At 43.3% G+C, this 23,160-nt stretch overlaps 1 protein-coding gene across 1 annotated transcript in view; it reads left to right on the forward strand.

The window, feature by feature from the left end:
* LOC6047281 overlaps nucleotides 1-23,160 on the forward strand; it is a 61,026-nt gene that overhangs the window by 12,177 nt on the left and 25,689 nt on the right. The window contains exons 2-7 of the mRNA XM_038265411.1: nucleotides 5,647-5,805; nucleotides 9,431-9,652; nucleotides 9,710-9,849; nucleotides 9,907-10,121; nucleotides 11,077-11,575; nucleotides 13,179-13,800. Coding sequence (XP_038121339.1) covers nucleotides 5,647-5,805; nucleotides 9,431-9,652; nucleotides 9,710-9,849; nucleotides 9,907-10,121; nucleotides 11,077-11,575; nucleotides 13,179-13,800 — 1,857 coding nt within the window. The remainder of the gene's footprint in view (nucleotides 1-5,646; nucleotides 5,806-9,430; nucleotides 9,653-9,709; nucleotides 9,850-9,906; nucleotides 10,122-11,076; nucleotides 11,576-13,178; nucleotides 13,801-23,160) is intronic.

Below are 23,160 nucleotides of genomic sequence, written 5' to 3' on the forward strand. Positions count from 1 at the left end.
CAAGCTTCGGCTGCGGAGTTGCTCGAGAGGATGGTTCGGCGGAGGTGGCGAACGGCTCGCGGGAAACCATGTGCAACTACGAGACATTTGAGTGAATCGCCAAGGTAATCCACGCGAGCTTGTACACGTGATCGTCCAAGAGTTGCTGCTGCCGAGCATGTGGAATCGGATACACTTTTTATACCACTAGAAACGCCGTTTGACCAGCTTAGAAAGACCCCAGCTCGGAGCAGTAACCGCGCATTCAGTAGAAACTTGAAGCAGCAGTTGAGTGTGCAATTGTAGTAGTGTTCAGGTTCAGGCTTCGCTTAAAATTTACCAAATCTGAAATATAATGTGTTTGATCAAATAAGCGTTTTATAGATTTAACAATTGAGCGGGACCAAACCCAAAACTACTTCCAGCAGTACGCCGAAGCAAACCGCGGAACGTTCGGCGTTGACCAACTTGACGATCTGGACAACAAATTCCTGATGCTCACGCAGCGCGTCAACACCGTCTTCGCGGAGGCCGCCTTCCAAAGCATCTCCTGCGACCTTCTCCACTACCTCAAAGACATCCCCGAAAGGTGCCACGAAACCTGGGTCAAATCACCAACTCGAGCGCCCTCCAGCTCGCTCGAATATTCAATGGAACCACCATCTACTGCATCGTAGTGGACGGAACGTTCGGGGTCTTCTTTCGCCGCGATTTCGGCTTCACCTCAACCGCCTCTGTCGCCTTCATCGGTATCCTATTGTTCCAAATCATTAAATATTTGACCAACATCACCAAAAACATCAGCCAGCAGAAACGCTGAAAAACTTCATCAACCGAATCTACTTCGCCTTCACGACGTGCGTGCTCTGCTCGAACATCTCCATCGTGCTAGAACAAAAGATCCTCTCGTACGTACTGGTTAGCCCTTCCTGTTGGCCATCTACAACGTCAAAAAAGCAACCACGATTTTTGCCTTGCGCTGGTCCGCCCTTTCCAAAACTACTCGCACTAGCGTTGCTCGGAATAGCGCTGGTTCGCATCTGCAGTGGGCACTTCCGGTGTCACGAGGAGCAGGGCAACTGCACCGACTGCCTGGTGAACGTCCCGGAAGGCGACCGGATTGGGTGCCGGGGTGCCGGTCAAAGCTGTGGTGCTATAAGTGGAATTTGAAACGTTGTATTAAGTTTTGAGGTCGTGTGGAAATTTGAAGGGCAATGTGGTGAATGTACTGCTGATGCGGTAAGGACCGACGGTCTTGCGCCCTTGGACACTTTGCGTTGGCGCAAAAAAAAGGCAACCTGCATCACCTAGCCACGCGTGCCTGGGTCGTCAATGGCCTGCTGTTGATCCGCTCGGTAAACGCGTCGCAGCACATCTTGTTATTCCCGGCCATCAACTCAACCGCGATGAACGCGTCCGGGCAGACTCACGGTACGTTGACGCCGTGCCTTCACGTCCTGCTGCTCGATGCTCATCTTCCCATCATGACAACTCGCACTCCACATTCGACTCTCCTCCGGATTTGTTTGTTCGGATTCTCCTGCACATCGTCACGCTTTTCCGGACCGCCGTTTGGCTAACGTTCTCTTCGACTGCAAATTGTCCTTGTCCAATTTGGCGGAGCCTTTGACGTCATCTTCCGGTTTGTCACCTGTGGCAGTGGAGTCGTTGTCGATTTATTGAGTTTTTTTTTCAGCTTTTCCTTGGTTTTGGTCGCATTCTTGATGATACGGCGTCGTATACGGCTGCTTAGTGGTTTTAGGGAAGCTCAGCCGGAAGTGGACGTAGCCGTAGTCTGGTTTAGGGCTGCATTTTCGTTGAATCGGGGGTTGCAGTTTTTGAACTCAACTTGCCCAAACGAAAGGAAACAATAAACAATTAATAAAAACCGAAGCAGGCTCCAGGTCATCGCAGACGAAATAGTTCCGGCCTGGTTCCGGCCTTAACAATCCCGTTTTATGATTCTACCGCAATCCGTCCTGAAAAAAACAATTTAGTTTATTTACATCATTCTGCTCTAATCAACAAAAGTAAACATTGAAGCAGTGCGCCCAATTTCATGGGAAACTGCTAGAACGAATAATTTCTGGCAACTCTGACTGCATGAATGAAAATTTTCATTCGAGCACGATCTGAGCACGATGAGCACGATGAGCACGATGAGCGCGATTTGGCGCGATTTGGCACGATGAGCTAAAAACGACCGCGATGAAGGTACGATGAGCAAAGATGTAGGAATTTGGTGCGATTTGGCACGATTTGAATGAAATCGCGGAGTGTCATCCCCCTCGCGCAAAACTGCCAATGCGAATTTACTGACCATTGGTTTCAAAATTTTGAGCATCGAATGGTCATAAACGATCATGAACGTTCGATGCGCAAAGCGCGTTGACCATCCGAAGTTCATCGTGTTTTTCTGACATTTTGACAGCTCTTTTGAATGTGTGCGTGACATCACACGCAGCTGTTTACTGCTTGCACTATTCATCACTAGCGCCGCCACCGTACATCATCACGGCTAGTGCTAGTACCACTTTTCGCCACCAGATGGATTCAGACATCCCCAGGACGCAAACCAAAAAATAGCAGAGAATATTTATCAAAACAGACAATTTATGTGCCGTTAACGGTGCACATCAACCATAGCTTTTGCACCCAGATTTTTGTTACAGACAATTTAGTATCTTCAAAACTACGGGTACTATCGAAATATTTTTTTATTCATCCCCTAAAGTACTGTCCACAAAGCAATTTACAACAAAGTTTGATTAATTTTACAATCCCGTTATTGCAGGATTGGGTTCGTAAGTTTGACAATTTTGGAATAAGAAGACAACAACTTCCTTAGTTGCTGTGCACCCTTAAACCAATATTAAAACTAAATCAATCAAAATTACGATTGAGTCAGTTTATTTTTGGTTTACCAAGAACAGAAATTGTATTTTTTTTATAAATATTCCTCCCAAAGAGAAAATATTATATTGAAAAACAAACAACAGCATTTTATTTGTTATTATATCAGACAAATTTCTTATTTTTATATTAAATTAAACACACAGCTTTTTAGTCATCTCTATGACAAGAATCAAGAGTCAGGAATCCGGTGCTACGCAGTAACTGTCCGCACCTCCGCCGAGTAGTTCCGAAGTAACACACACGAGATGTTTTTGTTGTTGTCAACCGGTTCCTCGACATGGTCGTGCCGGCCAGGTCTGAGTCTTCTGAATGGGCTTTTGAGGGACGTCTTGGTGGAAGACTGTTAGAGAGGCGGCGAACAAGACTGGCAGGTCTACCGATGGCAACGGAATACCACGGCAACAGTAGCCTGCCGAAGCACGTATCTTCTTATTCTTCTTGTTTCTCTCCGATTGGCTTGTTCTTCGGTTTGACCTCCGCGGTCGTAGATTCTTCCCAGATTTGATCGTTTCTGGTCCGCTCGGGACGCCTCCGCACAAAAATTAATCACCGATGCCAAGCTTCTGCAGATTGCGTAGCTCAACCACGTCCTGCTCGTTCGTAACCAGCGGTTCCAGCTTGACATCATCAAACGAGTTGTCCAAGTTGCTCCCGGCTACGGCTGATTCGATCGCGGCCAGAACTCCGTCGTTCTTGTCCAATGCCGGGGGAGGTTGCAGCTGTAGCTTTGGTTTCCGCTTGCCACGCTTGCCAACTCGGCCTGCAGCGATTTGATTTGGTGCAGATTGTGCTCGCTATGACAAACTCCGTCCACGTAGTGATTGCCTTTCAGCGCTAGAGGAATGATCTTTTCCTCCGGTTTTGGAGTGGACTTAGGCGTGGATATTGGCGTGGCGTGTCCCACTGCTGGTAGCCATCGCGACGAAGCGCCCCCTCCCGGCGTTCGCGAACCCCAATCAAAACAAACCCGACAGCACAGGCACATCCAGCCGTACTTCGGAATCGACGTCACGTTTCGTGGTAGTGCCACCGGCCGCGGCGATGCACGGGTAGTAGAACAATTTTGGACATCTGGGGAAAAATAAGTGTTTTGAATCTCTGAACCGCGATGTAGCTTGCGTATCTACCTTGCACAGCAAAGCAAAAGTAGCACATTTTGCTTAAGGCCTGCGCCACGACCACCTCCAGGTTGCTGAGCGTCCCCGTGGCCGCGCCAATGCCCACGCCAAACGACCAGCTGGCACACGACCGTTGAGTGTAAAAGTATCCGCCGTTCTTGATCGAGTAAATCACGTATGGCCACCATGGCCACAGTCACGTACTCGGCGTTGATAATTGGGTTTCTGCGGAAGAGAGATAGAGGGTTTAGTTAGGTCGCCGGTCAAAGGTCACAACCATACGCACTTACGTTACGTTCAATCCTTTCTATCGTTTTTGCTGCTCAGCAGCGGCGATATTCCGAGCGTGATGCCACCACCACCGCTGCCCGTTTGTCCTCCTGACTGGGACTGCGCCCGGAGAATCCCTCGTCGTCTTCCTAGGACTACAGCGAGGCCGCCACCGTCGATTTGACACTGTTCTTGACCTCGATCCGTCCATTTCGCCCTGGCCCAGCTGGCTGCGTTCGCCGAGCGCGCACAGGCGCACACTTTGCCAGGGTACTTTTCCGGAAAGTAGGGAGATTCTTCCGGCACGGGCATCAACAGGTCCGTGTCGGTTTCCATAATTTCGGCCGTCACGACGGAACTGCTGGCCGAACTCGGGCCGCCGCGGATTGATTTGTCCGTGAGGGAAGTACCATATTGCTTAAATCTAAAAACGTTGAGGGGAGAGAAACCGAAATTAATTCTCTGGGCTACGGACGGGAACCAATTTCGGACACTCGCGATGCGGTGAGCACAAAATTACCGGCGGAAACTTTCCCGGACCGCCTACCGTTGTTGGCCGAAAAAAACTTGCAGAGCGAGCACAGCCTACCGCGACAAAAAAAAACAAAACGTCAAACTGACCACAGAGAAGAACGAGCTATCAGAAAAAAAAATCTTCGGTTGACTGTTCGGTTTGCGCAAATATCACGAATACTAGAGCATGAATAAAATCGTATGATTCAGAATGCGGTGGTGTTGGTGATTTTTTAAATGCTTTGAACATCCGATGGGAATAAATTTGAACATCGGATGGGTAAGGGCGATTGAGCATCCAACGTTCACCGGAATTTCTTTGCGTGTGGGTAGAGAATTAAATTTAATAGGCTGAACAGAAAACGAAGTGTCGATAAGATAGACTAACAAATATTTTAAGAATCATTCGTCTAGTATGTTCCTTAAAGGAACGAGTTCACTGATTCAGTGTTTGCTTGTCTCTGGAATCAATACGATCCTAAAGAATTCAGGGGCCTAATTCAAACAGGCTGGAAGCAGACAAATTTTATATGGCTTCACCCATAAAGTACATCACGCAAAAATCAGCACAGATTTACCCCCCCCCTCCCCCCCCCCCTTTGTCACGCTTTTCCTATACTTATAACATGCAATGTCACACTTGCTCAGATCCCCCTCCCCCCTAGAGCGTGACATACTTTATGGATGACGCCTATGTTGTTGTTAACTCTTTATTTCTAGCAGCTTTAACCTATGCGGTCATTCGAAATTTTATATGGATAATAAAATAACAACAACTTCTCACTACGTTAAACATACACGCCATATAACAATATTATTTAAAACGATAACAGTCATTTTATATTTTCAGACGCTTATCATGAAGCCCACTCTTATTTGCTTTGTGGCATTAATTCTGATTTTTTTGGATGATAACCATTGTGCTGCACAGTCCAATTATGCATCACATGCAAACAGCATAGAATACCAAGGAGAAGGGCTACCTGAAGAAGCAACATTAGATGGAAAGGTAAGAATTCTGAACTGCACTTAAGCGGCACCGGTGGTATAGTGGTAAGCGTGATTGCCTCTCGCCCCAACAGGCATGGATCCAATCCCAGTCGACGCCATCGAGATTTTCAGAGATGAAATATCCCTGATCACGTATTCCGTCGGAAAGGAAGTAAATGTTCGCCAGGCACTTGTCGTCTTTCTGCATGGGAGGGAAAGAAATGGGATAGAGCTGAACCAGTAATAACTTTGGGATAACATTTTTTGATATGTGAAAATACTAGGACAATTACATTGTTTGTTTTTTATAACAAGATTTGTTATTCGTCGTTATGATTTTTTTGTTATTGGATTGTTATTGTAATAACAGAGTAATAACATTTTCAGTTATTCTGCGAACAAATCTTTGTTATTATTTTTTGTTATTTTAACAACTCATCCGATCATCCCAATAACAGTTGGCGGTATTCTTCCATAACAAAAAACGTTATTCCAAAGTTGTTTTGGCTTTCAACCAATGTCATACCAATAACACATTTTGTTATGATAACATAAACTGTTATTAAATCCTTATGCAAAAAAATATTGTTCAAGAAGATTCGATAACACTTTCTGTTATTTTAACAGTATTTGTTATTGAAATGGCATGAATTTTGTTATTACCGTCTGCCCGGGACGCTCTGCTGCCGATTTCGTGCAGAATTGCAGAATTCTGCAGTACGGGAATAGACCTAATGTTATTACAAAAGCCGACTCGGTCCTAACCAGGTCCCAGTACCGAAAAGGACCTAAAAAAATAATTTTATGAAAAAACAAAGACATCAAATACCGTGACCAGCTCTACTTGCTGCATTTGGCTAAGGGCGACCAGGGCTGATCTGTAGGTCTTCTTTACAAAAAATGTCGCCCTCCTTAAACATTTGGCGCCCGCTCAGGGAAACTTTGCATTTTGCAAATTTGCTAAGTTTCCAAGTTGCGCCGCGTTTGTTATGAATATACACTCAACCCCCGATGGTTGGTCACTTTTTCGTTTGACACTTTTTTAGTTTGTACCCCGTTGGTTGGTCAAAGTCAAACTAAAAAGTGACGAAGTGTCACTTTTTACACGGCGCTCACGCACACTATCAAAACACACGTTTGGTAGTGTGCGTGAACTCCGTGTAAAAGGGGTGCCAAACTAAAAAGTGACCCCGTTCGTCTGACAGAAAAAAAATTAATAAATGAATAAAAAATCTTGTTCAATTCATATTCATTAGGGTGGTCCAAATCTGGACTTTTTTGGGGCTACCCCCTGAAATCAAAGATTGACCCATCACTAGGCTAAATTCCAAATTTGAGCTCATTCTGACCACGGGAACCCCTCCCTCCAATCGCTTAAAGTTTGTATGGGAAAAATCGTCAAAATGTATGGAGAAAAGCAACTGTTTTACTTTTTTACCTGTGGAAGGCGCCATAGTTATCCGATGCTTACCATTTCTCAAATGTAGAACCTTCATTATATTTAGAACAACTTTCCTGAAGACACCATATTTTTAGGATTTTTTCCCGCGAAGTTATTAGCGCCCAAAACTGACCATTTTTGCGCGGCCAGCTGTAAGGGCTACCTAACAACGATGTTTAATTCCAATTCGTACACGCACGTGCTCTCTCTCAGGTTCAAACTCTCTCACGAGTTTGCTTGCCTGCCTGGCTGCCTGCCTGCCTGCTTACCAACAAGCGCGCGCTGCTTCTCTGCTTGGACTTTTGTCGTCGTCGTCGTTTTCGTTTGCTATCCGCTGCGCTGCGTTTCTGGCATATTTATTATAATTTTCAAGATACATTTCGATATTTATTTCGAGATATAAAATTAAATGTAATATGCGATTAACAATAGATATCATATTATCAGGGCGTGTTTGAGAGAATACAAATTTCGATAAATTTGTTCCTCCATGAATTGTCATCTGTTATGTTATGTAATTGAAATTTATTTCTAGTTTTGGTATCATACCAAACTCAAGACTGGGATTTTAACTCTTCTAGAAAAATATAAGACTTTTTTTAACTTAGTCAAGTATAGATTTCAGGAAGAACAATACACTTAGACAGTTCATCGATTTTGGGAACTGTTTGTTTTCACTTTTGTATACTATCAAACAAGCTTAAAAGAAAACATTTGAAGTTTTTCGTAGCCCTATGATCACGATTATTTTTCATTCCATACAAAATATTTTAATCTGCCGAAAATATAAAAAAATTCCTTACAACAAATTGCGGTATATTTGCCTTTGACGATTATTAAAAGTTTACGATTCCGAAACATCCAAAAAGTGCAACGATGTCTAAAAGAAAAGCCTCAAAAATAGAAATTGTTGAGCTAGGTAGTTTGAAATCTGTAATCAAATCGCCTTCGAATGGACAAGCAGTTGGTCGGATGATATTTAGAGTAAAAACAAAATTTGTATTACCTGAAGATTTTTAAAATAATTGAATCATTCTCTCTAATGAGCATATACGAACAACTGCTTGTAATGCTTGGAAAAACGAACAAATCCTGTTCATTTGCTTCAATTTTTAAACGAGGCTTAGCCAAGGCCTAAGTCTTTTATTCAAATTATTTTGTTTAGTGCACTTTTTCAATTTTGACATAATCTAAGAATTTATATGCTAAATATATCTCAAAACAAACCTGCTATTTTAGTTGAAAATTATAATAAACATGCCAGGAACGCAGCGCAGAAGATAGCAAACGAAAACGACGACGACGACAAAAGTCCAAGCAGAGATTCAGCGCGCGCTTGTTGGTAAGCAGGCAGGCAGGCAGCCAGGCAGGCAAGCAAACTCGTGAGAGAGTTTGAACCTGAGAGAGAGCACGTGCGTGTACGAATTGGAATTAAACATCGTTGTTAGGTAGCCCCTTACAGCTGGCCGCGCAAAAATGGTCAGTTTTGGGCGCTAATAACTTCGCGGGAAAAAATCCTAAAAATATGGTGTCTTCAGGAAAGTTGTTCTAAATATAATGAAGGTTCTACATTTGAGAAATGGTAAGCATCGGATAACTATGGCGCCTTCCACAGGTAAAAAAGTAAAACAGTTGCTTTTCTCCATACATTTTGACGATTTTTCCCATACAAACTTTAAGCGATTGGAGGAGGGGTTCCCGTGGTCAGAATGAGCTCAAATTTGGAATTTAACCTAGTGATGGGTCAATCTTTGATTTCAGGGGTAGCCCCAAAAAGTCCAGATTTGGACCACCTAATATTCATTCATAAATTGTGGTCTAATCGTTTTATTAACAAAACAAAAATGGCTTACGGTTACCCATGGGCTCAAAAGAAAGGGGAACAATGGTCAGTTTGGTCAAATCCACTGATAGGACATTGTAGTTCAAACAGAAATCTGCAAAAAAAGTTTGTGTTAGATCTGTTAGGCCCGTGGTTGTGCTGGGCTTTTCCCGTTTAGTTCCTATTCGGTTTGAAATAAGAAGTGATTGTTTTTTTAACATGAAAATCAATTAGAAGATCTTAACTTTTAGTATACATCAAATTTTCTCCATAAGTATACAAAACTTTTACCTCTTTAACATTCAATGTATAAGGAAAAGTTTTCCTAATGTTCAGAAAAAAATAAATTCATACAATAAACTTCTAAATATTTTATTTTAGGTGACCAAACTCGATGATCTAAGCCCAATAATATTCTTGAATCGCACTAAAGCTGCGTTAAACTGTGCTGCCGGCTCCATGCAAGTGGAATTGAAGTTCAACGAAAAGTTTTATGGAACTGCATATGCAAATTTCGATAGAAATAGCGCTTGTCAAATAACAGGCAAGGGTGACACCAGTTACAGTGTTGAGCTACCTTTGAAAGGATGTGGAACAAAACAGGTTTGATGCGAGTAATCGTGTACGATAAAGCTTACATTTAATATCTAAATACAACAGGAACCTCAGCGTGTGTTTACCAACAATATTGTGGTACGTTTCCATCCTGGCTTGGAGATGGATGGGGATGAAATCATCACAATTGTGTGCCGATATCCACCACCAGTAGCTCCAATTCCAGCGGGTATACCTGCGCCGATGTATGAATTGATGGTTTTGCTTAAATGTGAATGATAATACAATGTTTTTTTTTTTAGTTTGACTGACGTGATACCAGCATCCATACTCGACCCACCACTGAAAGGAATTCAAATATTGTTTATTATTTGTGCTATCATGTTTCTTACTTTACTACTTATTGGGCTTGGGGTATCTTACTATTGTTTACGCCGACAGCCGGTATCTGTTGTACGAAGGGTTATACATGTGGGAAGCGGCTCCGAGATAACAGCTCTAGAAACCGGCAGTATAGGTAAAAACGTGTTTTGTTTGTCAATTTATTTTTTTAAATATCACATATTTTAATATAAAACAAAAAATAATCGCACTCATTGCACAAATTTTGTGTTTTACCATTCAGGCAGCATATCAGGATTGAAGCTACCACACCATGCACATGTTTCGCACCAAACTCAAAGTGTTTCTGGTAGTGATGGTGCTCTAATACCCTCTGACTATCCAAGTGAATCTCACTCGGAAAATGAGGAAGTAGATACTGGATCGCTTCCTATAAGCTCACATGGTAGCTATGACAATAGCGCATTTCTGCAAGATGCATCAAGCATTTACAGTGATCATTATGGCCATACTCAAGAAATTCGAACAACAGCAAATTGTGAGATGTCCCCTAAATTTGATATCCATGTGAGAGTTAAGCGAACTCCACCACCGCTGCCGTCACCACTAACATCTGATACTGACAGTAATACCACGGTTAGCCGAGCAGAGCGGAACAACCTGTCTACAATTTTGGAGACCCACGAAGATGCAAGAAGTGATAGCGTACTAACATTTGAATCGTTGCAAGATGCTGAACAATCTCAGTTCACTTATACCCCTGAACTACATTCAGCTCCCAGATATATTAAATCGCCATCTAATGTTCCCAACATTTTAAGAAACCAGCAGAAAAATGTAACTTTTCATATATTAATTCATTATTATCATCAAACTAATATTTCTAAACCCACATTCACAGATTCAACAAAACGATTGGCCTGAAAATTATCCAGATGTACCGCAAGCATTCTCAACGCGCAGTCTTGTTTCTTTAGGAACAGAAATGACTGATACGCATTCAATGACTGAAATTGTTGATTCATCGCACTTATACCCCATTCCTTATGCATTTGATTTAGGAAATAACGAGCATATTGAACCCCAAATCATTGTAACCAGAAAAAATGAATTATCGTCTCATATTGTAGATGACGTATTTACACAAACAGTTACCGAAAAGACAACAATTGAAGACGTGGAAAAGCATAGACGCATGGTTACTGAATATAAGGCCAAACCAATGGTCGACCCTAACTGGAATGTCACTATTCGTAATTATCAGGAGTCTTCGGATCCCAAATGGGAAGATTTTTCGGATGTTTCCAGTGCTTCCGGCATGACAATAAGCCAGCCCATGGTCACCCAAATGACCATACCAACCTCTACTTACATTTCCGAGAACGATGTTCTACTGCAAAGTCCTGAGTTGGTTGGAAATGTGAAACCCATTGAATTACCGCCAGAAGATAAGACAATTACAAACTGGGATGTGCTTATTCGGGTTCTCCAGGATGTTGAAGTACCTGATATAACTATTTCTACAGCATCTTTACAAAACAATCGTGTAGCAGTACCGCTAGTGACCCAACTAAGCTATGATGATAAAGCTAAGTGGAAGGAAATTATAACTACAGAATCAACGCTAAGGTACGAGAGCCAATATATATACAGCAATTCCCCACGAAAACAGCATGGAAAAAAACAAAAGTGCTCGGATTGGGGTTCCCTGGCCGAAATAATTAGACCCGTATTTTTTTGTTTGGCCATTAGGGTGACCTACGCCGTGTTAGGGTGGTCTGAAAAATTGCAATTTTCGTCGATTTTCGCAAAAACCATTTTTTTTCGAAAAATCATAACTCCTCGCCATTTTAACCGATTTCAATTGTCTTATACGCAAATGAAAGGTGATAAGTTGGCCTTTCAAAGAAAAATAGTAAGAAGTTTCAAAAATCTAGCCTAACATATGAAAAGGGCGTTTGAAACTTTAAAATGACGTTTTGACGGTGTCTGGACCAAAGAGCCTATGTCTGGAAATATTTTTATTGGATTCCCCGGACATTTTTACATAACATACTAAAAAGTGGGAGGAGTTTATTAACAGGGTTCCGAGATATGATTTTTTGAAAATATAATCCATGTTTTCTGACGAGCCGAACGCCGTCCACCGCCCGCCGCCCACCACCCACCGTCCACCACCCGCCGTCCGCCGCCCACCACCCGCCGCCCAACGCCACCCGCCACACACCAACCCCCGCCGCCAAACGCCACCCGCCCACTACCAGCAACTGCGGCTTACAACCCGCACCCATTTAGAATTTAGCTATAGTTTTTAATTTATGTAATAGTTTGCACTTTAAAACTTAAAAAAAAAGTAGGTTAAATATTCCCAGCTTCTGCTGGGAAGTGCGTAATTCGGTATTAAAAAAAAAAAACCGGAGAATGACGAAATTGGCAAAAAATCAATTTTTTTCACTAAAACTGTGATAACTTTAAAATTTCAGCGATGACCTATACATGTCTGGGTACCAAAAGTTGCGTCTTTTAATTACGAAAATTTTGGTCATTGCTGAAATTTTAAAGTTATCGCAGTTTTAGTGAAAAAAGTTGATTTTTTGCCAATTTCGTCATTCTCCGGTTTTTGCGCGCGGCGCGTCAAAAAACACGGATTTTATTTTCAAAAAATCATATCTCGGAATCCTGTTAATGAACTCCTCCCATTTTTTAGTATGTTATGTAAAAATGTCCGGGGAATCCGATAAAAATATTTTCAGACATAGGCTCTTTGGTCCAGACACCGCCAAAACGGCATTTTAAAGTTTCAAACGCCCTTTTCATATGCTAGGCTAGATTTTTGAAACTTCTAACTATTTTTCTTTGAAAGACCAACTTATCACCTTTCATTTGCGTGTAAGACAATTGAAATCGGTTAAAATGGCGAGGAGTTATGATTTTTCGAAAAAAGTGGTTTTTGCGAAAATCGACGAAAATGGCCATTTTTTAGAACACCCTAACACGGCGTAGGCCACCCTAATGGCCAAACAAAAAAATACGGGTCTAATTATTTCGGCCAGGGAACCCCCAGAAAAATTTTGAGCCCGATCCGAGCACTTTTGTTTTTTTCCATGCTGTTTTCGTGGGGAATTGCTGTATATATATTATTATTTTTTCAATCGAGACTACTGGAAATTTATTTAGGACTATGAGAAAGATTATTTGTCACTATATAATTTATTATTTTCTGTAATTTCAGAACAATGCTTACTGAAGCCGTGGTACGTGAAGATTTCGAACGAATTAGGGCCGATGCCCGTTATGAAAAACTTTTCGAGCCTCAGTCATGGGAGATCATTATGCGCATACTAGCTCCTGCAGATGATGATGTCGAATTAAGACGATCCAAGCGATCCAAAAAGCGAGAAACATGGGATACACGTTCACGCAGAAGTTCTCTGCCCACCTTGTATGAATATGATAGTGACGGTGGATCCTCGGTGCGCACAATAACACAAGAACCAATAACAATAACAACACAAAATAGAGACTCTTATGGCAGTTTGAAATCACGTTCAAGAAAGACATCGAGATCATCATTTAGCTCAAACAATGTTGATTATCGCTCTATGACGGAGGTAATGGTTGATTTCGCCAAACCCAAATATTCCGAGAGCTATTCCGATGAAAGCTCGTACACTGCCCAACCGTACTACGAAGGTGATCATTACGAACAACAATCGGTGCACCGATCAACAAGTCATCCAAGTCTTGCAAGATCAGCAAGTGAGTTTACAGAAAGATGGATCGCTCCCGAAAATACAGACTCTTCGACCTCTGAAGTAAGCCCACAACCCGGGCGTAGAGAAAGAACTATAATGGTAAGTAAAATTCCAAAATCAAGCTTGAATTTTCGATGATGAAAGATGCGCAGTACGATATCTCATCGGTTCCTCAGAGAAAAGCCTTCCCCGAATCCGATGCAATCGACAGAATTTGATTTTATGTCTACGCGGACTCACCAGAAGATGGTAAATTTTTAACATACAAAATCTAACAATTTAAAAAAAACCATGCGGCTCCTCCAAATTATATGAGCCATCTACAAGAATATTGAAGCGCCTGCTGCATAGCCAATTCCTTTAAGCACCACGGAAACAACCAATACAAATGTTTAAAAATGTTGTCAAGTTCGGGGGGTCCACAACTAGCATTTTTTGTACGAATAAAATAAATATAAAAATTTATGTATCTAATAGGTCTATGTGTACTTCGGGATGTCCATGGTCATCCAAGGGCTCCCTAGAGTTAAGATCTACGAGTCTACCGCCATAACAAGCAAGAGGTAATTTTGATTCATCAATGAGACACTTTTGGTTTTCAACTTTCAACGATTTTTCTAATTTTTTCATCAGCATGTTTCAATGAGCTTTTTATTGCATTTACTTTCTTTTAATGTGTTCTAACATTGACCAAAATATGAGATCCATCCGACATCTACAGCCAGAGTTATTCAACTGTCTCATTGTAGACGCACTTGGCAGGAACAATGAGACAGCTGGGGAACAATGAGACACTCTATAAAAATCAACATTTTTCTAGTAAAACATCATGTTTTTGTATTGTTCCATTGCAGGTGACTTGCCTTGAACATTTTAGAGCAATTTTGCCAATATGAAACTTTAATTAACAAAAGTTATACTAATAAGTATTTAAATTTTGTAAAATCCATATGTTTATACCAAATAACTTTGTATTTTTGGTTAAACGAAGTTAAAACTCTACAAATATGCCAAAAACCACTTTTAATTCATGTTTTGAAAGATTTCCATAGATTTTGAAAAGTTTAATGAAGAAAAATCAAAGTGTCTCATTGTTACCCATGAGCTGAAATGAGTGGGGAACAATGAGACAGCCCTGGATTCTGGGTATATTCTAAATTTTGGCCAAACCTAATGAAAGGACATTGTAGCCCAACTCATTCCCTATGGAACGTCGAAAGAAATTTGAAGAAATATTACTTTTGGTGTAAATGGCAGCCTACGAGCGAAAAAATATTTTTTGTCCATAATTTACTTTTACACCCCAGAATCAAACATTTATGAATAACTTTTTAAGGGAGCGTCCATAACCAAAGCCACTATTATGGCAGATGTGTATCCTGTAGACACACCTTTCCCCCAAATATGAGCCTGATTGGTTGAAACTACGACTTGTGAGAGCCATTTTATCATTGTTCCCTGTCTCATTGATGACTATACTCTACCCTAATCTAATTTTGACCCCAGATCATGTCCGAATAGCATCAGTGCATATGGTCGAAATTAAATTACCTCTTGCTTGTTACGGCGGTAGACTCGTAGATTTTAACTCCGGAGAGTCCTTGGAAGACCATAGACATTCCAACCCATTCATATATGCACTGATGTTATACGCACATGATCTGGTGTCAAAATCCGACTTCCTCTTGCTTGTCACGGCGGTAGACTCGTAGATCTTACCTCTAGGGAGTCCTTGGATGACCATGGACACATAGACCTATAAGATACATAAAACTTTAGTAAACAAATAATTTCTAAAAAACTTTTTTTTCAAATATTTTAATTTTAAACTGTTTACACACAAGATGATGATTCTAGTCAAGTCAGAAACTTCTGTACTGTACTGTTTTCGTGAAGTTTTTGCCACAGTTTATGTTGTCTAGTTTTCCCACTCTACGTTACATGTAAACACACACATATTTGTAAATAAAAGAACACAAACAGGACGAAGAGGTCAGTGAACTTGTCCTGTGTGTGTGTGTGTGTGTGCAACCAACCAAACGGGACCACGCGGCCGCCTCTTACAAATTGAGTTGTTTCCATGTATTTTAGATTTGACATCCTATACATGCAAATAACTCGCATAGGCATTTGGAAGGTGTTAGCTCTGCCGAGCTTCGGTGACCCATTTCTACGCAGGCTAGCCGTGCGCGAGGTACCTCAGCTTGAATCGACAAACCCCGCCCTAAAGAACGTTTGCATCAATCGGATTCAAACGTTATTTAGAACTTCTGAACCCTTGTCAAATGGACAAAGACCCAGCTCGTATATAGTTTGTAATAATAGTATTCCTAATTCACCAATCCAAAGAACGGGGGATCGAACCCGGTTAGAGCGACTTTGATGTTTCGTTCATGTTTAGAGTTTCAAAAATTCATATTTCCTTAACATTATCGTGTGGAGCAGATGGGAATCGAACCCAGCATCATTCGCTTACAAAGCGAACAGCGTAGCCAGTCAGCAACGGCTGCTCCATATTTCCAATTGGAAGTTTCTCACCCGAAAAGCAGCACCGGCAGCGATTGCACTCGCATTAGGCTTGACCAAATCGATCATGGCGTTCAGCCGCAATTGTTGACTCCCGTCGGATGTTTTATCATAAAATCTGCAGGAACATCGCAGGAACCCACCACAACCGCACCAAGCACTTTAGTTCAAAAGAAAATAGTGAAAGCGCGCGCACTTAAACCCTTGCCACTCACGAAGAACACGAAAAAACGAACATTTTTCCCAAATTTTCGAACCGGAGGTTAATATTTCCGTGAGTTCTCGGACACCGGAATTGACACCCATTTTTTTATATTTTGCCGTTTGCCTTCAAATTTTTTTTAAACCGATCAAAACAAATAAAAAACGTTTTCTGCCTCACTTCAGTCATCTTCGCATCAGAGCAAACACTAAAAATCAGAGGTCAGTGAACTTGTCCTGACCGTAAATTTTCTTGTAGGAAAACCACCTCAGAACAGCCCCATTCCCTGACAGACCTCAGAGCAGGTCAGAACAGTTAATTTACTGCAAAATAGAGCCAAGTTGACGCGAATAAAGTCGTTTTGTTGTAACCAGTTTTGTTATGTGTAATCTGAGTGTTTAAATTTGTATTTACCGGGAAAGAAAGTGCGACAGGATCAACAGACGTTCTTATGTGCGCATCATAAACTTTTAATATTTATTTTAATAATCGCAAAAAAAATGCTTGTTGGGTCGCGGACCCCATTATCGGCGATTATTTATTACCCCCCGTCGCACGGGGGGGGGGTGAGTATAAAACTAGAATCAAATGTGACAAGTGACGTCTTGTTGGATTTGTTTATGTTTTGACTGTAATTATTGTGAATAAAATTCTGTTGCGTTTTGACACCCGTTGAGACCGGTCGTCTCATCGGGACCTAGAAAGTCGCCTATTTTATTTTATTGTACCGTCCTCCCAGTGGTGTCTTCGTCCGCCGTCGTAATATTCGTTTCGTTTCTTGTTCCGGAAGTCCCCGCAGTGATGCACAACGTAGGGGACTGGACGATCGGGCCGAACATTGGTGCCGTGACCAGGATGCGGGGGCTGCGCCGGAACATTTGCTGTTTTGTTTGCTGTCGATGGTAGCGCAAGATGGTTCCAGCGCCTCTGCAGCAGCTGTGCTGTAAGGAGTGGAACTTGGTCGCGGAAGTTGGGTAGGACCTGACGGGGACTGGAGTGTTGATGGCGAAAGGTCACTGGCTGCTGGTTCCCGGTGTCGGACCTGAGGTAACCTGAGGTAGCGAGTCAAGTCTGGGGCCACAGAGCCTTTCCCGCGTACGGTCAAATCGGACCCAGGGATGAATTGACCGGAGACAAGGCCGGCAGCTTCCGGACATACAGTGGCTGCCCATTCATCGCTGCTGAAGGTGGAAACCATCGAAGGATGCCTATCGCGCAAAGGGAAGATGGCGGTAGCGAAGCAGAGGACATCATGGGGACCGGAGCAGCAACAGCAAGAAGTCGTGCGAAGAAGTAGAGGGTAAAATGTGCCATTTTAGGGGACCGGTATGTTGGGTCGCGGACCCCATTATCGGCGATTATTTATTACCCCCCGTCGCACGGGGGGTGAGTATAAAACTAGAATCAAATGTGACAAGTGACGTCTTGTTGGATTTGTTTATGTTTTGATTGTAATTATTGTGAATAAAATTCTGTTGCGTTTTGACACCCGTTGAGACCGGTCGTCTCATCGGGACCTAGAAAGTCGCCTATTTTATTTTATTGTACCGTCCTCCCAGTGGTGTCTTCGTCCGCCGTCGTAATATTCGTTTCGTTTCTTGTTCCGGACGTCCCCGCAGTGATGCACAACGTAGGGGACTGGACGATCGGGCCGAACAATGCTAGTTGTGGACCACCCGAACTTGACAACATTTTTATACATTTGTATTGGTTGTTTCCGTTGTGCTTAAAGGAAATGGCTATGAACCAGGCGCTTCCATATTCTTGTACATGGCTCATATAATTTGGAGGAGACGCATGGCTTTTTTAAATTGTTCGATTTTTTATGTTAAAAAACTTGCCAACTTCTTGTAAGTCCGCGTAGACATAAAATCAAATTCTGTCGATTGCATCGGATTCGGGGAAGCCTTTTCTCTGAGGAACCGATGAGATATCGTACTGCGCATGATACAAGTTTTGTTTTGTCGTGTAGTGAATTAAACAAAGAAATTCGCTTTCTAGTTAAAAGCTTTTCTAGCGGTCTTTCGATTGATGTGTATGATTACTTCAAATTTTCACTTACTTTACTTTTACTGCTTGGACAACCTGCGGGTCATGAGCTGTCTCAAGATGCATTGCCATCTAACTCGGTTCTAGGCTGCTTCTTTCCAATTCCAACTCGGAACCCCCACACTTTCCAGATCTTCCTACACTTGGTCCTACCACATTGCACGTTGCGTGTTCAAATACTCTGTGCTCAAACTCAACCCACTTCAAACGAATCATGTCTCTGCGATACGACTTTACGCAGTAGGCCTGGCCGCATTAACGCTTGTGATGTTTCAATGCATTATAATGCAATGGCGCACTACAAACGTTAATAAATGACAAGAAGAGTAAAAAGTAAATCTTTCCCTGATCCTGAGGGGAACACCCGTGAAGAGTATCGGGGCCGGCATTTACAAAGCGGATTCAGTGACAGTTTATTATTCAACTTAATGTTAACATGTTAAGGTTAATGATAACATTCCATAGGTTGTCTTTCTAAGGTGTCGTGATAAGGTCCAGTTTGTGACGATACACTACCTTCCCTTTACTAAGCAATCGAATCCAGAAGGGAAAAGATCACCAGTTGTGTTGGTCCGAGCCGGGATTTGAACCCCGATCTACCGCTTACGAGGCGGAAGCGTTACCACTGGGCTAATTGGCTCGGTCTCGACAAGAAGAGTGCTAGGCGTAATCTAACCTAAGGCACTATCCAGGATCCTTTAGAAAGATTGGCAGCGCTAGGGTCTGATTTGATTAGATTAACTCTATTTAAGAAAAATCCAAAATTTCAAAGCTTTATGTGCGTTACGGAGATACACTACGCTGTGTGTGTGTGTAGTCCAATCCAATACCCGCTGGCCGGCAGCGAAATTATGGGAAAGGATAGTTTGTATCAGACTTGGGTTATGCTGATACAACATATCTCAGTCCTAGGTATTAGGTGGTGACAGCCCTCGCGCTGCTTCCAATGACCCATTTCAGAATGGCAGAGATCCTAGCGGCCCAATTCCTAGGTCATTGGGCATTGTCTGGCCCCGCCTAAACATAGAGCAAGAACCAGACGGGTCCTCGAACTATCTTTAAACTTCCAATCCCATCAGGCAAAACAGGGATCAGCGCGTATATAATGGTTAATAAATGGCATTCGCATAACACTTTTTTTCCATCGAACAAAGCTCGCACACAAACCGGCCCTGACGCCCGACCAACTCGATGGATATTTCTTCTTTTTTTCCTTTTCACTGTCATCCTCCGACGAAGCTCGCACACAAACTGGCCCCGACGCCCGACCAACTCGTTGGATTTTTCTTCTTTTTCACTTTTTTTTCGCAAGAGGATGCACAGGTTTGCTCCTGTCATCCTCCGACGAAGCTCGTACACAAACTGGTCCCGACGCCCGACCAACTCGTTGGATTTTTCTTCTTTTTCACTTTTTTTTCGCAAGAGGATGCACAGGTTTGCTCCTGTCATCCTCCGACGAAGCTCGTACACAAACTGGTCCCGACGCCCGACCAACTCGTTGGATTTTTCTTCTTTTTTCGCAAGAGGATGCACAGGTTTGCTCCTGTCATCCTCCGACGAAGCTCTCACACAAACTGGCCCCGATGCCCGACCAACTCGTTGGATTTTTCTTCTTTTTTCGCAAGAGGATGCGCAGGTTTGCTCCTGTCATCCTCCGACGAAGCTCGCACACAAACTGGCCCCGACGCCCGACCAACTCGTTGGATTTTTCTTTTTTTTTCCCTTTTTTTCGCAAGAGGATGCGTAGGTTTGCTCCTGTCTTCCTCCGACGAAGCTCGCTCACAAAGTGGCCCCGACGCCCGACCAACTCGTTGGATTTTTCTTCTTTTTCACTTCTTTTTTGATCCCTCGCCATCGATTTTATTTTTTTATTATATTATATACAGCAATTCCACACAAAAACAGACCACCCTAACACGGCGTACGTTCTTTCCCTGCTGTCTGCGCTTTGGAGAAACCTCGAGTTAGTCAAAAATGGACTACTCGGCGAAGAGCTCCAATGCCAACTGACGACAGTCGGGTCAATACGAGAGAGCCGAAAAAACTGATGACAAAGGGAGAGATCTAAAAATAGCCAACAGGGACCGCTCCAGTCCCCGTCCGTCCTCATCATTTGAAGTTGGACATCAACAGCCTGCGAGCCATAACAGTTCTTCAAAAGTTGCTCATTTCTCCTTCGCTAGGTCAACTACTACTACTTAGCTTTGGCTGATTTGTGCACCTCGGAAGATGCTTGACTGGTCAACTTGCCGAAGATGCGCTAACAGATACGATGAGTGTTCGGACTCAAAAAACACGAGAGGAGAATTCTTCCTTTCGCACAACCACGCTTCAACGCACTGCGTTCAGGCGCACTCTACCAGTGTATATGTGCATTGGAAAAAAGACTGTAAACAGATAGCTTGATTCTTCTCAATAAGATTCGAGCAAAATTGCAGCCTTAAGAGTATAACAGGGAATCACAAAAGATAGTCGCTAGGACGGTCGAGGTGAACTAATCCCAATATCTGCCCACAAGGCGGACAAAAAAAAACACGGCGTAGGTTATGTTCTACATGACCAATATGACAAAGAACTTTGTACAAAACTCTTAAAAGTAAATCCATTTTTATTTATATTTTTTAATTCTTTGCCAATTTATTTAATCATAAATAAATCAAACAAATCAAATCAAATTATTCGCTCTACAGCATTGCCTTGGCGTTCTCGATTGCGAGATTCCTAGTCGAAACTAGGTGTTCGAAGGCTTGATTGTTGAGGCAATTGCAAACCTCTTTTTACACCTTAGCTTTCATCCACCCCGGGATTCTAACTGACGACCTTTGGATTCTTAGTCCAACTGCCTACCAGCGACTCCACCGAGACAGGACCCAGGGAGACGACTCCTACACCTGGACTGAGCTAACGACCTAACCTTTTTAGGTTAGTCCGGGGCCAACATTTACTTCCCTGTCCGACGGAAGGCGTGATCAGACAAATCTCGTCTCGAAAAATGCCACCGGGACCGTCTGGGATCGAACCCAGGCCGACTGGGTGAGAGGCAATCACGCTTACCCCTACATCACGGTTCCCGGCCGATCATCATAAATAATTAATTCTAATTTAATGTTTTCAATAATTGGCACCTCTGTGGAAATAAATTGCCAAAAAAACGAAAATATCGTCAAAACAAGTATGGTTCGGAAAAACACTGCGGGTGGCCAATCCTGTCAAAATGGCCATTTTCATTACCAGTATCAAAAACCATGAATTTTGATACCCATATTGCCCCAATTTGTATGGTTCCATAAATGTCCTCCCGGGAGAACCTTTCCCAGGGCACTGGCCACTCCAGGTGTGGCCAATCCTGTCAAAATGTCCATTTTCATTATCAGTATCAAAAACCTTGAATTTTGTGTGTGTGTGTGTGTGTGTGTGTGTGTGTGTTTTTTTTTTTTTTTTTTTTTACAAGGTCGGAATCTGCTATCAGACACCTGAGAATTCATTTCTCAGGTAGTGTGGGGTTGGGAAAACAAAAAGAGTTTTCCCGACCCACTAAACCAGTCCTTGAACGCCGTGCCCTTTTCCCCCCGGGACCACCTTTCGGTATAACTTCGGGGGGAGGCGTTGCATTTTCTGCACTAGTCTACTTACAGGATCCATGCCGGGTGCTAGAACCATTTCCTGTTCTACATACATATGAGTCCATGCGAGGGTTTAACCGCGCCCAAGAATCGCGTTGCTTTTGATCGGTTAGTCATATGCAGCCCTCTCCTTGGACCATCGAGACGTGTACCGATTTGGTAGAGCCAACCGTCATAACGTGCTCTCCTTCACAGCCACACCCGTGGGTTCTCAACTCCTGTGACCATCGAGACGTGTACCGATTTGGTAGAGCCGACCATCATAACGTGCTCTCCTTCACAGCCACACTCGTGGGTTTTCGACTAGGCTTCTAGTCGTTCCTCCTCTGGTCGTCTCTCCATTTCCGCTGGAGAGCCGAAGTGATCTGCGTCACCGCTCCGACGACCGCATTCCACTTGGCGATGTCGCTGCACATTCTTCGCACCACATTATCCGGGCTGGTGTCTGCTCCGATAATGGCCAGCATTTCGCTTCGCGCTGCCTCGAAGCGAGGGCAGCTGAACACCACGTGCTCCGGTGTTTCCTCGCAATCGACGCAGTCCGGACAGAGAGGAGACTCTGCATGTCCGAACCTGTGCAGGTACTTCCTGAAGCAGCCATGGCCCGACAGGAACTGTGTGAGGTGGAAGGTGACCTCTCCATGCCTTCTGCTCACCCACGTGGATACGGACGGGATAAGCCGATGCGTCCATCTGCCTTTCTCCGTGGTGTCCCACTCACGTTGCCACCTTGCCAGCGATTCGGCTTTCGCAGCTTCCCGGATACCTCTCGTGCCTCTCCGGGTGTAGCGCACGGTGTCCTCCTCCAGTGTGATGCCGATGGGGATCATTCCGGCTATGACGCCAACTGCTTCCGACGAAATGGTCCTGTACGCGCTTGCAACCCGCATGGCCATCAGTCTCTGCGTTCTGTCGAGCAGCGCTCGATTTCGCTTCGTCCCCAGCGCCGTCCACCATACCGGTCCGCCGTACCTAAGTATGGACGTCGCGACACTTGCCAAGAGGCGGCGCCTACTGCTCCTGGGTCCAGCGTTGTTCGGCATAATCCTCGACAGTGCC

The sequence above is a fragment of the Culex quinquefasciatus genome, chromosome 3, assembly GCF_015732765.1.
Source record: "Culex quinquefasciatus strain JHB chromosome 3, VPISU_Cqui_1.0_pri_paternal, whole genome shotgun sequence".
Lineage (NCBI taxonomy): Eukaryota > Metazoa > Arthropoda > Insecta > Diptera > Culicidae > Culex > Culex quinquefasciatus.